General features: G+C 45.1%; 4 protein-coding genes across 4 annotated transcripts; 1 reads left to right on the top strand and 3 right to left on the bottom strand.

Moving 5' to 3' along the window:
- Nucleotides 1-3,452: 3,452 nt before the first annotated feature.
- Nucleotides 3,453-4,836, top strand: PtA15_10A602 (uncharacterized protein; the record flags this gene model as incomplete). Its single annotated transcript, XM_053160795.1, has 6 exons — nt 3,453-3,667; nt 3,736-3,894; nt 3,965-4,001; nt 4,076-4,238; nt 4,312-4,717; nt 4,794-4,836. 6 exons carry the CDS (start codon nt 3,453-3,455, stop codon nt 4,834-4,836), a joined length of 1,023 nt encoding a protein of 340 aa, XP_053024733.1.
- A 3,741-nt stretch (nt 4,837-8,577) lies between these two features.
- On the bottom strand, nt 8,578-11,957 carry PtA15_10A601 (uncharacterized protein; the record flags this gene model as incomplete). The annotated part of the gene is made up of 6 exons (XM_053160794.1): nt 8,578-8,633; nt 8,744-10,156; nt 10,225-10,370; nt 10,555-11,559; nt 11,634-11,720; nt 11,809-11,957. 6 exons carry the CDS (start codon nt 11,955-11,957, stop codon nt 8,578-8,580), a joined length of 2,856 nt encoding a protein of 951 aa, XP_053024732.1.
- A 1,341-nt stretch (nt 11,958-13,298) lies between these two features.
- PtA15_10A600 (uncharacterized protein) lies at nt 13,299-13,794 on the bottom strand (the record flags this gene model as incomplete). The annotated part of the gene is made up of 2 exons (XM_053160793.1): nt 13,299-13,321; nt 13,416-13,794. 2 exons carry the CDS (start codon nt 13,792-13,794, stop codon nt 13,299-13,301), a joined length of 402 nt encoding a protein of 133 aa, XP_053024731.1.
- Nucleotides 13,795-15,812: 2,018 nt separating this feature from the next.
- Nucleotides 15,813-16,368, bottom strand: PtA15_10A599 (uncharacterized protein; the record flags this gene model as incomplete). The annotated part of the gene is made up of 2 exons (XM_053160790.1): nt 15,813-15,902; nt 15,973-16,368. The coding sequence occupies 2 exons, from the start codon at nt 16,366-16,368 to the stop codon at nt 15,813-15,815; spliced, it is 486 nt and encodes a 161-aa protein (XP_053024730.1).
- Nucleotides 16,369-16,680: the final 312 nt, after the last annotated feature.

Below are 16,680 nucleotides of genomic sequence, written 5' to 3'. Positions count from 1 at the left end.
CAAGGTTTCTTGGATATGTGGATTGTGATGCTTCTTTCCGGTGCTTTGTGGGTGTTATTGTCTTGAAGAGTTTTTCAGCTTGGTCGACTGCAGAAGTTGAAGGTGCTCCAGTAGTTGGGGGTGCTCCAGAACCTGAAGCTACTCCTAATCCACTTGCAGTTATTTGCCCAGTTTGGCCTAGGGCTCTTGTCTTGCTTGTTGAAGCTGTATTTTGTAACGGTAGGTTTGGTCTGACTTGTGGAAGGAGTGGATTGTCCAGGTTCATGCCGCTGTTTCCTTGTTCCGTTCCTGCTTCCAAATCCCCAGGTAAATTGAAAGACATGACAGCTAAGTGATCTCTTTCCTACAAACTTAAACAAAAAACTGTGATCAGTACTAAAAATAGAAGCTGTGTTAGTTTATTCCTCTTTCAAAAAAACAGGTTGGATCCTATTGATCCCTATAATATGATTTCTCTGGTATTCTGTGACCAGGGCTTTCTCAATTCTTGATACTTTACTTACTATTCTTATTCACCAACCCAAACTCGGATTCCGGATGAATAAGATTAACTATAAAAATTTCTATCTGAGGTTGTTAAATCTTTCACAATTATTTTATGGCTGATTTTGGTTTCTGTTTTCCGTAATGTTGAAGGTTATCAATTGACCGATGAATTCTGTTACTTGCTAGATTCGAATTTGCAGTGGTCCTCAAAAAAACTTCAGGCCTCCTAATAATTCTTTTTAAAACTACTTCCAACTAACTGTGCCACTGTTGGGACACCAGTTGTGAGACTCCAAAAGTGGGTTGCACCCCTTTTGGCTGAATTTAGAGAAGTATGTGTGGGGAAACCCCTGCCTCTCTGAATATCAGACTGACAACACCCCCAAGCTAAGCTTGGAAGAAGAAGATGTGGACAGTGTAGTTGTTAATAGCCTCACAAGGGATTATTTGGGACTCTTCTGGCGAAGTATTGGTTATTTGTAGGGTGTAACTGGTATATATATTGCGTAGTAAATATGTGCTGTCGTGTTTACAATTATTTGTTGGCTAGGTACTCTGTGTACTTTTGCATGAGGAACCAGAAAAACAGTGGAGGAGAGCCTCCTTTTATAGACAAGAGTGAGGGATTTTTGCCCCCTGGAGGATTACAATTTCCCTGCAAAAAGTGCAGGTAGCACAGCAATACAAGTATGGAATATTCTAGTAACTGTGGATACAGCAGAGGCTGTGCAACAATACAGCAGAGGCTGTGCAACAATACAGCAGAGGCTGTGCAACAATACAGCAGAGGCTGTGCAACAATACAGCAGAGGCTGTGCAACAATACAGCAGAGGCTGTGCAACAATACATGAAACCAAGAAGAAATAGAATGTTCCAAAATGGTCTATCAACTGTAATGGAAGTTTTGCCTTAGCAACAAGAAGGATTGGAATATTCTAGAGAAAAATAGTTGTCATGTTCAAAGAAGTGCCCCAATAGCAACAAGATAAGGACCTGTACATACTTCTTATCAGGTTTTGAGGGTCAAAGCCTCTACGTGGACTTGGACTTTCAATCCCTCCAATAATTAACTCCGGATCTCTGGTTATTCAAATATAGTGTAAAAGATGGTTTGTAACACTGCATACATTAGGAGTATGCAACAAGAAATGACTGTAAATATGCATGTATATGTAAAAATTACTATGTAGACTTGCTATGTATATGTAACAGAACTATGTAACTGTGAAACTTGTGTGTAAGCTAAAATTTTTGAATTTTTCCTTCCTATACAAGAGCGTCGACCACAACGGTGCAAAACAAAGAACCCAACCATGTTTTTTAATCTCCCTGAACAGAACTGAATCCCCCGAGAGTCCCTCCTGCGCCATCCGGAAAAAAAATTCCACCAGCTAGCTTTCCACATCATCCTCCTACACCATCTGCCTGTTCCAGAACGGCCTCTATTTTGACCAGTCTCACCCACCCACAATTATCACCATGCCCCCGTAGCTTACTATGTGCAGTTTGATGGGTTACATCTTTATTGTTCATCTTCGCCAATATCTCAGCACAAGGCAATGTCTTTGACTGCGCGGTCCGCCAGCGGTCGTAATTGTTATTGGCCTCGAGCCAGTCCAGCAACACAGATGTGTCTGTTGGGAGACCAAAGTCCCCATTGTGGTCCCAAGGAGTGACACAAATTCACATCGGCTGTAGAGGTCTGTGGGGAACGGCTGTGGAGTGCAGTGAGGGAGACGGGCAGGCAAGGTTGTACAAGGTGGTGCAAAATTGTGGGCCTCAATGGCACTTCGGGACCCCGGCCAAAACAGAATTTTACTCAGATAAAACCACTCCCATTTCCTGGACTTGACCCAACGGGGGGACTCAAACTCCAGGTCCCAGGAGTTTGTTTTTGGCGGGGGGAATTTTTCCTGGAAAGTCCGACCTGGACGACTTCCTGGAGGTGGTTTGAAACCCCCTATTATACGTATGAGTGGATTAAACAAAGGGACCAATCTTCTGACACTTCTAGGAGGCACCTGACAAAATTTGGCTGAACCACTAACCTTTTGCAAAACTGCTGCCAACTGGGAATAGCATTTTCTCAATTGTGCTTGATGACTGTCAAATCTTGAGAAAAAGTGTAATCATTGGCTGTTTTGTATTCATAGATGAGAGTCCATTTTGGACGGGGACTTCCCACCAAATCTACAGCCCTTACAGATGTTGAATTGGAGCAGCAAAAAAAGCAAATTTTGCAGGGAACTGTAGTCCGACTCCCAGAGGCTGTACATACAAAGATCTGCTCCCAGAGGCTGTACATACAAAGATCTGCTTCTACAAGGTTTATAGGTCTCGACGGGAAGTCCTCCACCCTGTATCTTTTCAGAATCAAACCATTTCCACAATCACGTTTGGAACCAATTGTAGATACGACGCGCCCTGTGCCAAAGGGAGATGGTCAGGCGCCTGGCCAATGGTCGCCAATCTCGCTCACGTGTGTTACACTGTTGCGGTAGTGCCCGGGCGCATCCACCCGAACAACCACCCCATCTCATACAAGGTGGCCTCGCCTAAACCATTGGATTACAAGAAACCCACCCTGGAGATTTTTACCCCGCTGTATGAATACCTGTTGTTTGAGCACTCAAGTGTACCCCGATGACCAAAACTAAGCGCATCTTATCAGGGGCTCTTGAGAACACATGTAACTCAGCTTGTCCACGGCGCAACATCGAGAGTTGTGTTTCAGACCGAGTGAGCCACAGGATAATAATACCAGGTGTACAGGTTTTTTATGATCTCATCCTCAATGCTGTACTTAGATTGCACAGTCGGATGTACGCGTGGAGGGTTCATTTGCCCATAAAACACCCGTGTGGATTTAGCAGCAGATCACGATCCGCTCTTAAATGTTGATTTATTATTTAAATACCTTCCTCAACTTCTTTTAGTTCTGAGAAAAGTGAAAGACACATCCCAAATGAGTTCCAAAATATTGCTATATCAAGGCTTTCTTGTGCTTGTCATGGTAACAGCGACCAGCCCCAGCATTGTCGCCAGGGTCGCCCCCAGCCCAAGTTTTACCAAGGTACCTTGGAACCCAGCCTCATCTGCCAATATTGGTCGGCATGTGCTTCCCAAACATATCGTCTATGCACGTACGGGTTCGAAAGAAGGAGAGCATCTTGTCGAGGGGTCAGTTGCGTCTCTTGAATTTCCTCTACACACCTCAATCGAACTCCATTAAATGACTATCCGCACAGGAGAGGCAGTGCCAGTCCGACCCACGTTACCAGGACCATTGACATTAATGAAGGAGGCTGGACAACAGACTCGCCTGCCAATATTGCTCGAGATGAACTACCGGCCCATCAAGTCGATGGACTTAAGTGGTCCAGAACAATAAAACATGTCGTCGAAGGGTCAGTTGCTTTTTATTAAAATTCCTTTAGGCGTGATCGATTCCGCTGAATAAAGGGAATATCTATGCAGGAGGGGCAGTCTGTTAGGAAGAGATGAAGAGAGTAAAGTAAGAACCGACGCTTAATTGAGAATTAGTAGTCTGTCCACCCTGACGGATTATCTAATTCGTTAAATATACAGGAAAAGCTTGCGCTGGCCCATCAAGCGTATCCCACAATTCAAAAGGCCGGGGATTATATCAAATCTAAGCTTGGTTGGACCGGTTCAAAACCTGAAACTGATAAGAACCTATGGGAAGAGGGAGTCTACAACAACCGCCTTTATGCTCAATTCCACTTGAATGGTTGGTCTTCTTCTTCAATTAAATCGGAAATACAGAATTCTTATTTACTTGTCACTACTTTCTGACTCCGTAGAATATCCCTACGCTTTACCACCAAAGGTGACCCACTGGGTGTATTGGATACGGGTTTCTCCAGTAAACGAAGAGTCATTCCGGCCGTTGGCCCATGAGAGTGTACCACATTCTGATTACTTGGACCCGGTAAGGGTAGCCGCGCTAACGAGATATGTCAACCACTACGATTTGTATGGGTGGTCTGGGATTCCTGAACGCATTATCCGGACTCATCGGCCTTCGAGTTTTGCCCATCCGACAGATCATGTGGTCTGGAAAGACCCCGTATCAGGAGAAGAAGTGACCCGTTTGCAAGGCGCTCGGGCCATACAGTGGGCAGGAAGACATGTCTGCAAGGCAATCCAATCTCAATTTCCTCCAGACGATTATCAAGTCTTGTTTAATCGAGCACCTGAGCGTTGGAAGTATGCCTAATCATTCTTTCCCCAAAGCTCTCGAAGTTTGCTGACTGAAATGCACCCCTTTAATTTTACGCTATAGAAGCGTCGTTGAGCCTGATCACGTCCAGTACGTAAATGAATAAAACTCCCTAAGCATATAAGATGTGGAAAGAATACAAAGTTGACTGAATTTTATTTTGCTTGTGTAAATAATTACCTATTCTCTACTCTTGACAGTATCTTGGCCTTCCCAAAAGGTAAAAATTCAGCGTCATATGGGAAAAGCTTGGTTGCAACTTGGTTACAAATAAATCACCTGAGTCTATTGAGAAAAGCCAGTTCTCTGGAGAAAGCCTTCTGAAAACATTTTGGTTGATAAATTTGTCTAGGTGAACCAGTTCTGATTCAATTGATGCCAAATGAAAGTTCTCATTGCATACAAAACTGAAAAAAGTTTATAGAATATCTGTAGATTACAACTATATTATCTTGACCCTAAAATTATTGTGCTGTTTAGAGAAACTTGCTGTAGTATGATGCTGCCCCCCAATTCCTTCTGCTTATAAACTCTGGAGTCTAGACAAGGATATCAAGAGATTCCTTCATTTTTTTTATTTTCTTTTCACTCATTCACTACACTGTTTGCACATCTTATCAAATGATATCTTGGTCAATCATCATTATTTTCAAAATTCAGATAGATCAAGGAATTTTGGTCCAAGGGATTTAACATAAATTGCACAATTGGATGATTAATAAAGATACCATTCTTCCAACAAAGGTTAGTTTCCTTATGCTATGTTATCCATATTAGTTGTGTAACACAAATCCCCTTGTTATCCGCTGCTGCCTGTTAGGTTAGTAGTAACACAATATTCTTTGTTGTTGTGTGTAACATATACAGCCTCATTTTTTGATTTTGTTACTGGCATTAAACTTATCCCCAGTCCAATGCAGTAAAAAGCAAAAAGGGCTGTTTTGGGGCACAAATTTGACTCCTTATCTGGTGCTCCACGTCCTCCAACTACATCAGTAGCCAAAAAAAAGGCTCTCACAATCACATGACAACATAACACACCGCCATTATGAGTGATGTTAACTGTAACAGCCAAAATAATGTTATGTTATCCTTAAATTACCATCATCTGTAATGTAACTACTCACCGTTGATTCTACTAAAAAAATCTGATGGAACAAAGCATAAAGACATTCATTTTTCATAGAGATGGCCATTCACACCGAGGTGCGGGTACCCGGACGTATTGTCAGCAAAATCACACACCCGCACCCGCTGAGGAACTCCTACTGTGTCAGATGGTAGGCAGTTGGTGGAGGGGAAATGAGAAAAGAGAAAAGAGCTGTGTATGCCCTGGGGTGTGTGACATCTAGTAGACAGCTCATCACAACCTAGCAGGTCTAATGCTCTGGCCTGGGATGTCGGTGAGAAACAAGCAAAGAGAGTGAATTTTGATCTATAAGAGAGAAAGAAGAAAAAAAACAAAGAGAGAGAGATAAAGAGATAAAAATAATGAGAGTAGAACAATAGAGCTTACCTGGGATGTTGGTGAGAAACAAGCAAAGAGAGTGAGGAAAAGAAGATTCACCGGCATCCCAGGGAGGAGTCTTTTAGAATAGAGCAAAACACACAATAGAAGCATCACTACAACCACTATGCTAATAACAAATACACGACCAATACATAACAGCGGGCACGCGCGCGCTACAACAACCAAGCAGAAAGAGGCAAGACAGAAACAAAACAGGAAAGGGACAAAGACCAACCCTCCTCATCCAAACATGTCCAAATGTGCGCAAAGTGAAAAGAAAATAAAAGATGATCAACAGAAAATAAACAATAAATCAAACAAACAAAACAAACAAGAACCAAGAAAAAAAGGGAGGGGGGAAGCCTGAAACGTCTTGAGGATGTAATGTGCGCCGCGGTGAGGGAGGACCCATGAAAGCCGTGAGGACTGGAAACCTGAGGTCTTGCTGTCTTGAACCTTAACATCTTCTGGTGCGCGCCATGCGCCAAGAAATCCTAAATTTGACGCATGTACTGATCCGTCTACCACACTGCCGAGCGGGTACCCGGGTGCAGAAGGCGGGTACCCAGGTGCAAGTGACAGAGAGGAGAAACACACCTCTCGGTGACCAGAGCAGACCCATTCATTGAGGGGATTTAATTAAGGATCAGCCTAAATGCATCCCAAAAATTTACTTCATCTCCACTGACATTTTGGTGCACCCCAATACTACTGGGGTGCACTTCTGGAGTACCCCAATTTATTGGTGTTCAGACTTCCTTACCCCAAAAGCATTGGGATGCAGGTGTTAGAACCCCCAGAGTCCAGACTGCTTCAATTTTTGGGGTGAAATTTAATGTACACCAAAAGAAATGGTACAAATAACTTACCCTTAAGAAGCGCACCCCATCAGGGGAGTTCTCCCCCACACGCCCAACTTGTTAGACTGGCACACATTGGTCATTGAGGGGAGTAGCACACCTTGATGACCAACACAGACCAGTCATCAATGGTGCTTGCTACTCCCCTCAATGACTGGCACAATTGGTCATTGAGGGTAGTAGCACCCCTGGATGACCAACACAGACTGGTTGTCAAGGGTGATACTCCCCTGATGACCGGCACAATTTTTCATCAAGGGGAGTACATAGTGAGAAAGTTTGGCTAAATATAAATGAATTTCAGTACAAAAAATAGAATAAATAAAGGGTCAGCCTAAATGCACCCCATACTTCTACTTCATGTACCCCAAAATGGGGTAAATGTTCAATGCACCCCAAACCTGCTGGGGTGTTTTCAGGTATACCCCAAGATACAAAAGGAAATTTGGACGATTGGCTGGGCAGCCTCAAGCCAAATCTGGAACACTGGGCACAAGTCCCTCCTTCGGAGGTCGCGGAGGGACTTGTGTTAAGTTCTATGACTGCCCCCGGCAATGTTCCTAGTGTTGCTCTGCGGGTCCGTAGCGCGCAAGAAAGGAACCCGGGCGGCCAAAGTTTGCGCCCGAACGCCCAGTCGCGGCTCCGTTAGAGATGCTCCAGGCGTGGGTCCCTCCCAGAGGGAGGCCTTCGTGGGAGGGACTTAGTTAAGTTTGGGCATCCCCCCTTTAAGAGGGACTTAAGTTAGAAGCAATCACAAGTGTCAATGAAAACGGGGACAGCTAGTCTATTGTTTTCAAAGAAACAGAAAAAGTGGTGAATGAAACAGAGAAAAATGGTGTAGAGGTTTTGAAATGCTGGTATGTACTGAAAAAAAAAGGTTTGGTTTGGGACATGGTTAAGCAACTATTGTTTTTTCATCTTTTTGTCACTTGCTACATATTTGACATCTTGCTGGTGGTACTGAAAGAATGAAGGGCTATTTATACGGTTGTTGGTCCACAGCGAGCTCTTCTTTCTTCCTGGTTCGACAACTCTATGGCCGATGGGTCGATGGAATAGATCCGGGAAAAAAGAATAAAAAACCTGAAAAGAAATTGGTGTGGTGGATAAAACACAAGCTTGAGATAGCTTGTCGGTGACTATTCCTGTCGTCTTGATCGATTCCCACCAAAAGTATGGTCCGAGTTGGCGAATGTCATTTGTCGAAGTGCCTTGCCCACGCTTTGATCACTTGTTTTTGTTCGCGTTTCTTTCCTCCTTCCCCCATCTACTCGGCACTTGAGAGACAAGCATATTGAATTGGAAGTAAGACAGCTTTTGGGTAACCAACCAACCAACCCCTAATCCGCCTGTAGGTGTGTGTTTCGGAAAAAAAGCGTGTAGTCTAGGCAGGGCAAAAAATTCAAGTGACAGGCACTTTCGCTGAGCTTCATTCTGACATTCTCACAGTTTCATCCACGTATCGTTCTTCATGAGATCAGTCAAGTTGACCCAAGAAGGCTGTCGACGCGGGCCAGTCATTGGCCATAATCACTATAAGAGGACATATCACTCAAGATCAGTGAATACCCAGGCATATTATAACGATTAGATATCAGAATAGAAGAAATAAAATATATAAGCGAAGAAGAAGCCATACTCACTGTTGGCTTCCGTGGGAGAAGATGAGCTAGAAGCAGGCAGAGTGGACCAGATATTTATTTTCGGTGAAGCTTCAGCTGGTTTGGGGAGCGACACAGAGGGGACCCTTCCGCCGTGTCTCGGAGGATGGGCGACAGCTGATGTGCGCAATGGAGGTCCTGGCGTGGTTTGGCCGGCGAGTGAGAATGGGTTCCATCTCTCGGCTGGGACAGGTGGTGGCACGACAGCATTAGGTTGGTGAGAATGATGCGGGGTAGCCATTGGCGTACTGATCATTGATGCGAGCAGATCGGCTGCCGTTCTCATGCCGGTCCCGACTTGATCAAGGGGTGTTTGATATAACGATGACGGAAATTGAAGCGTCGCACTCATCTCGAGGGTGCTGCCGGAGCTTTCTGGACGATCGGCTGCACCGCCGGATGGATTGGTAAGATAAAGAATAACGTCTTCGTCGTCATCATCAACTTCGTCGTCATCGGTCACATCTCCCGAGTAGTTCAGTGTCTGTAGCATCAATGTATTATGGCTACTGCTTGTTTGCTCGTTTCCCATCTGTTGAGCGACGACGGCACGCATAGCAAGCTCTACTGGATCTTCGTCATCTGTCCAATTGCCATATTCGTCCGAGAGTCCATGAATTGTGTTAACCGGATCATTTTGGGCTGCTTTTGAAGGTGCGGAAGGCGATGAGGAGTTGGCGAAGTCTGTCTTTTGGAGATTCTCGATTTCATTTGGACCTATGGCAATTTCCGATGGGTTTTTTGGCTCTGCAAGGTTCGACTGGGTAGCATAGTGTTTCGCATCAATTTGGTTGGCATCTCTTTGGAGGTCAGCCATTCGCATCAAGTGTTCTTCGTTTGGATGACAGGCCCCACAAGCAGGCGGGAGTGCAACCTGGTCAAACGGTTTGGATGATGTTGATTGATGGATTTTCATGGCTTTCTCGATAGGCAAGAACCCGGCCAATTCGAGATCTTCTTCAAGCCTGGAAGAATCGTCTAATGCTTGCAATTTGTCAAGGGGGAAATGTTGCTTAGCAAGCTCAATCGCTTGATGATACTGCGTCCAAAACTCAGCTTCAGCCGTGACGAGCTGTGAGTTCAACTTGAGCTTCTTTGATCGTGCCAGGCGTAACTTGACTCGGTTAATATGATCGAAATGCCCGCTCAAAACCCATTTGCTGATGATCCGCATTGCCGGTAAAATCCTGCGCAAAACAGCAGGTATGCTTTGCGATAAATCTGCATGAGCAGTCGACTCGTCAATTGAGCTAAGTTCATCCTTGGCCACAGTCAGTAACGCGGCTGAGAATTGCAAAAAGTGAACAATGGCTTTCACTTCAGTTGTGTATGAGTGAGAGGCCGGACGTGACCGGGAATCTATATGATCACCGTTGCGAGGGTGAGTTGAGGCACCTGATAAGGGTTGGCTGGTCAGTGGAAAGATTTACGACCAGAAAAAATATCAAGAATGAATCGCTCACTTCCCGCATCAACCCTTGCGTACCACGCTGCCGCCATGCAAATGGCAATCATCTTCAAAATCAGTTCGGGGGGCAGAAGCCTATCTTTGAGATGATTGGCGAATTCACGGCAGAGCTTGACGTTACATTCGGTAAAAGGATTGGGACTGTATAATCATTTTTTGATAGAGGAAAACAAAAGCAAGCTGAATTCAGTAATGTTGAAACATGAAATTCGTAGATGAAGGTTACTTCAAGGCTGCAAGGGGTCAAGTCAGGCGAAAGTGCCAAAAAAGGTCAAGGTATCTTCTAGCATGATCGACTAAAGAGAAGTGGAAAACGAAGACCTACGCTCGGGTATAGAGGCTTGCATGTAGGACAACAAAACGTGATCTAATTTCAGATACCAGATGGTCCGGGTTGAGCTTTAGATCACCCGGAAAAAGCTCGTGGGGGCCAGGAGAATGAAGTGAGTGATCTGCTTGGGTAGCCTTGGCCAACGCTTTGGTGAAGGTTGATCGAAGGTTCTGGCGAGCGGTCGGGAAGGGCCTCTTGATACATAAAGCCCTATAGTAGTGATAGGCGCAGCTCAGGACATCAGGAATGTATGACGAGAGGACAGCTAGTTGATTTGAGGGATTTCCGTTCGTAGGTATCAGCAAACGAGCTTGATTGTAACAGTCTTGAGGTCTCGACCAATCACGCTCGACTGCTAAATTTTTGCCAGCTTTATCTCGTGATTGGTTCGTCGGACCTGAAAATGGAGACGTTTGTCCACCGGTACGAGCATACAGCTCACCGTAACGAATCAGATCGCCGAAACAAATCAAGGCTTTGTGAACCAGGGGGATGCCTTCGTCTTTAAATTCCGACAGATTGTTGTTTGTGCTATCTTCCTGGTCAGATGGATCTGATTGTCGGGGTTCTTCATTTCTCGGTCGATTGTTAAAGATTTTCAAGATCTTCAAGCACCCCTTGGCCGCCTCAATATCATGATCGTTGACTAGTCGGTAGATAAGAGACTTCCAGAATCCATCTTCGGTGCGAAGGAACGAACGAAAATGCTGAAGCAGCTTTCGACGGGCAACTGGTCCAACGTTCGGTAGAGATCCGCGGCTTCGATCCGATTGGAACTTCTGATTCTTGGGTCCGGATTTCTTGTGACCGGTATGAGTTGGTCGTTCAATCTCCTGGTCCATGGTACTCAATTTTGCCCGATAGATATTGATCAAACTGTACGAAGTATCCAACCAGAGTAAATTGAGGGCTTCCTCGGAGTAACTATTCCTCCCGGCTGGGTCAGATTTGAGAGTCTCGCAAGAATGAAAAATAAGCGCCAGATATTGCTGCCTGAGGCTGTAAGGAAAGAGAAACCTGGTTGGCGTTATTCGACATCAAGGTTGGAAATCTAACTAAAGGGCTACACATACCACTGTCTCTGATACTCGATTGTTGCAGACCATGGCTCCTGGTTGCGTAGGGACTGCTTGAGAGTAGAAGATAGTGATTTGATCTGCCTGGGAAAGAAGTAGGAAGATTAGCAAGCGCTCGGTTCACGTTTTCTTCATAATAAGAATAATAAAAACCACCAAGTGGAAAGCTTACTGAATATTGGCTGGCTGGGATGATAGGTCTGATTCATTCGCATCTTGCTTAGCTGGGCCGCCTTGTTTACTAGCTCGGGATCTCCGCGGGTGGCGAGATGTCTCGGCGCAGTCTTTCGGTTGGTTGAGTGATGGTTTACGTGAGGCCATCGACAAGAGTCCGAGCTAAGATTGTTCAGGTCTTGTCTCTCCTCCTCCGCTGTCTACAACTACATACAATTTCCGTTGCTGGGCAGTTGAGGTCGATGTCGAGGTTCAGCGAAAAAGGTTGAGACTGAGTCGCAACGGCGGGACTGCTGGGTGCTGTGCAGGGCCCAACGCTGTCCAAAGTGGTTGTCCTTAGCCCCGGTCTCGCTGGGGACCCCGGGGGGCTTCACCCGAGTTACCGCTTGGCTGGACCTGGGCGGCAAGATCAAGGCAATTTGTCCTAAAGCAGCCCTTAATATTTCTCCTATTTTCTTAAGTTATTTGGATTCAATTATTTGTTAAAAAGTGGAACAAATTTGGAATAACTGTTAATCCCAGCATACCATTGGGAATCATTGAGATCTGACAAAGTTGTTACATAGCGTCAAAACTCACCCGTTTTGCAAGGTGATCACGGCTGGTGAATATGGGGAAGGGAAAAAACAAGTAGGTAAAACGCTGTCTAATAGGAAGTAGACAATTTCACCCAGGCAGTTATTGCGTGATCTAGCCCAAATCTGAAGAAAGCCATTATTTTTCAATCTTCTGAAAAATGAAATGAGCCATAGACGGCTCATCTTGTAAGCCAAATAAGTTGGATTGGCAGAACCCGTTCGAATTGTGGGCACTTAAGTCAACACCACCTAAATTAAATGAAAAGATAATCAAATGAGAATTCTTGGCACCAGTCCCTCCGGCGAAGCCAAAGGCAATTTGCCTTAACCTGACAATTGATTACAGGGGCACGCCAAAAGGCCATATACGTAACCCATGTGGCCAACTTGAAGACAAAAGCGGACAGACTTTTGACCTGGATATTGATAACATGCGAGTCGTTGGTCATCGAGTACAATAGCCGGATTAGCGCATTTATAAATGAGAATGAATACCAACGATATATGTATGTCAAGAGAAAATATGAAACAGGCAGAGGAGAGCATGAAGTAGATGCGTGGATGAAGAAATAAACAGAGACGAATGTGTGTGTGTGACAAGGATAGATAAACGACAAGGAATTTACAAAAACAAATGCTTTGACCGAATTGTCGTGGAAAAGGAAGAATTTAGACATGCGCGAAGAGACTACGTGTTATCAGAAAAAATCCATGCAATCATGTATTGTACGTGCGTGTATATGTGATGAGATGATGCATGATATTTGAAGGGGTATGGAAGACGTGTAAAAGAGATGGATGGAGTGTCCGATGAGCCAAAAAAGGAGGAGAGACTGCTGGGTCAAACGTGTTTGCATGGAAGAGGCGGTGATTTAATTGAAAGGCCATTCTGTTGGATTGGAAACAGGTATCAACAGCACATGTCGCAGATAGCTAGTAAGAATAATAATGATAAAAGGTAGTGACTGATCAGTTTGGATGCGATTGAAAGATGACCCAATGTCTGTATGAAAGGGAAATGGCGAACCTTCGAAGATGCAGCAGCACAAGAGACACCTCAGCAAGTCATAGAGACAGTCGCAACAGCAACAGCCACCTCTGAGCCGAAGCGAGGATCGCTTGTCGTCCGGGTTTTGCTCAGGCTCATCGAGCCCGGCCGACTGACTATGAGGATGCGAATGACGATAAGGCGCCGTCTGGGCCTCTAGATCGACCGAGTCAAACGTCCGTTGAGTTTCTAGCGGCTGAGGCGCTTGGTAGGTTGAGCTCTTCGTCAGCGAATATACGGGTGGTGGATGAGGTGGCTCTTGATGAGGTGCTTGATGTTCCGGGTCCATGTCAAAAACTTGGCTGCTTTCTGAAGTTTTGCTCTGCCTGCCGTTGTTTTGCAGTTTCATATCCGACATCATGATGAGTTTTTTTGTTTCTTCTACGGATCAATAGATGAATGGTGGTTAGTCTTGGTTGCTTCTAAATGTACCAGTTCACTCACCCTGTTTGAGTCAAATGCTGGGATGGCTGTGATGGAGATGCTTGCGAATGGGAATGTGATGTGGGTGTTGATGTTAGAGGTTGGGTGGAGCAATTAGGCGCCCTCGGTTGGTATGTATAGTGGGGGTGGTGGCGGTGCTATGGGGGATCAGCCGAAAAGTTGAAGAGTGTTTTGGGCTGGGTTGGCTGTGCACGTCGGGTCCAATCGACCCCGAACTTTATGTAACACTCGACCCGACACATTTTGCACAACATGACATGACATCTACAGATATTTCTTTATTACCCCAACTAAGAACCCACACATATGCTGGATAGCCCCAACAAGAGAGCCTGATGATGAACAGATTGTGTCTAAGCTGTGTGCTAAAGAAGACGCTCAGATTGGGGGCACACAGCTTGTGAGGCGGAGGCCGGAGCCAAGAGGCCTCAGACCCCAGAAGAACTTGAAGTGCCAAGAGAAAGAAGAAAACATTTTAAATCAAGACAGGTCGAAGAAACTGAAAGATTTGAAATATTGAATATGTAAACATTCTCTTCAATTGTGACAAACTTATTGGGGTTCTTGCCTTATCATGACACCCTCCACAAAGATGAAATCAGGATTGAGCACATGTGCACATAGACTCTTTTCTCGTGACATGTCAGCAGTTGGGCAAGCTTTCCTTTTGGTGATGTATATAGATGTAATGACTACAAGCTGCACTGCCTGCAGCCATCGACATGTTTAGATGCTTTGCTGGAAGTAGTTCAGATGCATTGATGGTCTTGAATTGCTTGGAAGATTATAGCAATACCACTATTCGATTTCAACCGTCTAGTAGGGGAATGAAAAAGTAGATTAGGAATCCAAAGTAGAAAATTTGCTGATTGGCGCTGCTCATGATCTAGTATTTGAAATGGTCCAGAACAGCAGGACCACTGGTCTCCAAAATGGTTCGCTTGCTGGAGGAGTGAATTGTGACTAACAATCACACATATATTGTAGGTCATCACAAAATCTGCCTACAAATGACAAGAATAAGTTAGGAGCTAAGAAAAAACTAGCCCTGTTCACGCCTTGATTTCTTTTCCCATAACGATGTAGATCCGTCAACTATTGGGCAAAGGAAAAGAAAGGTCCCAGTGAAGTGGGTGTTGAACCCACAACCTCGTGTACTGTGAGAGTCGAACTCACATACTCAGCATTCATGAGTGATGCTCTAACCATTGAGCTAAGTACACATTGCTATGTTGCAGTTGAATACAGTAGATGTATGCTTATGATGATGTGTGGTGTTGCCCCAATGGTGATTGGATGTGTAAGCAACGATGTGTTAAGCAGTGCTAGATTGACACTTCAACATCAACGAGCTTTTCTCTCTCCTGAGTCCTTAACTGATTCCTATCATTCTCTTCGGAGAACCTGATGCTGTGTCATGAAGAGATTAAAGGGACAAGACTTGATGAGGGGTGGATGAGGAGTCAGGAAGGGCAAAAAGTACACAGAAAATGGAAGGCTTTTTTTAAGTGCAGTTTGATTTGACATTGCGCACTATGAGCTACCAACAGCAGAGTAAAAAGAAAATATCTAAAGTTAACCATAAGGGATGCCCCGCAGGACTACAAAAATTCCGACAGGATTTGCTAGTGGTTTGAAAGAAGAAGGGGAGAAATAAGAGGAGATAGAAACAGAGAGAAGAGATAGGAAAAGAAACAGAGATAGTGGGCCAGGAGTAGAACAAGAGCGAGGAGACATCATTGTGGAGGAAGATGTTCCGGTGTAGGCGTCGTAAAAAGAGCCGGTGATGGTAAGATGCATTGTTGAGTGTCCACAAATCGTCCAGTGTTGCGTATAAATTGAGCCACCGTTGAGGAGGAACCGCGTTGTTAGAGATACCGATCGTAACTTGAGTGCTTTCAGTGCCTGAACAAGCCGAAGGGTCTGGTTGGTTCACTCCGAACTTCTGTTCGACGGTCTTCCCAGGTTATCCTCTACGCCCAAATCGTGGATCCCGTTAAGGGCTACAGATAGGTCGGAAAGCTGGTAATGTGGAGACCAGGTTCATTTTGCATGTCAGTTGGATGATGATGTCTAAGACGCAAGGGCACACCTTGATCATGAGACTGTTAACAGCAACCTGTCTGTTCAGGAATTGTTGGCGGACGTTTTCAGAGGAGGTCCCGGGCTCTTGCAGTCCTGAGATCCCGCTGTGGTTTTGTGCATGTCTAACGTTCGATGATGAGTCCGGATGGCCGGTCTCTGGACGCTTCGTTTTGAAATGGCCGTCCACGCCGAGCTCGACATTCTCTAGGGCTTGATGTTGAGTTGCAATGTCTGATTGGATCTTGTGGATGCGGTCGAGATGCTCAAACATTCTCCGGGCCATTTCGACCGATGGATGCGCTTCGACTCCTGGTAATGGCCCGTGCTCCTTCCTTTTCTCCAACGCGATGCCACTAGTTATTTCCTGAGATGAAGTCATGAATACCGTCGGTGTTGCTGCCATGTCATTGTGGGTAGGGCTGGGCCCCGACCCGAGCTCCTTCGGGTATACCCGACTACCCGACCCGGTCGCTCGGAGCGCGGGCGGAATTTTTGAGCTTTTTATCCGATCGGATATCTCGGGTAAAGGACTCGGGAGGAGTCTTGCGAAGGGTCGGAGACCGACCTTTCATTACATTTAAAGTTTAAACAGAATGCTGAGGCGACTTGACGAGTTCAAATTTGTAGAAGATAAACATGTAAATAAAAACAGAAAGAAAAGTTGAGAAAAAAAAACTAGCATCATTGAGTTGGTGTGACTTGAGAATCCTCGAAT

The sequence above is a fragment of the Puccinia triticina genome, chromosome 10A, assembly GCF_026914185.1.
Source record: "Puccinia triticina chromosome 10A, complete sequence".
Classification (NCBI taxonomy): domain Eukaryota; kingdom Fungi; phylum Basidiomycota; class Pucciniomycetes; order Pucciniales; family Pucciniaceae; genus Puccinia; species Puccinia triticina.
Note: the sequence above shows the minus strand (reverse complement) of the source record. Positions and strands in the feature narration are given on the sequence as shown.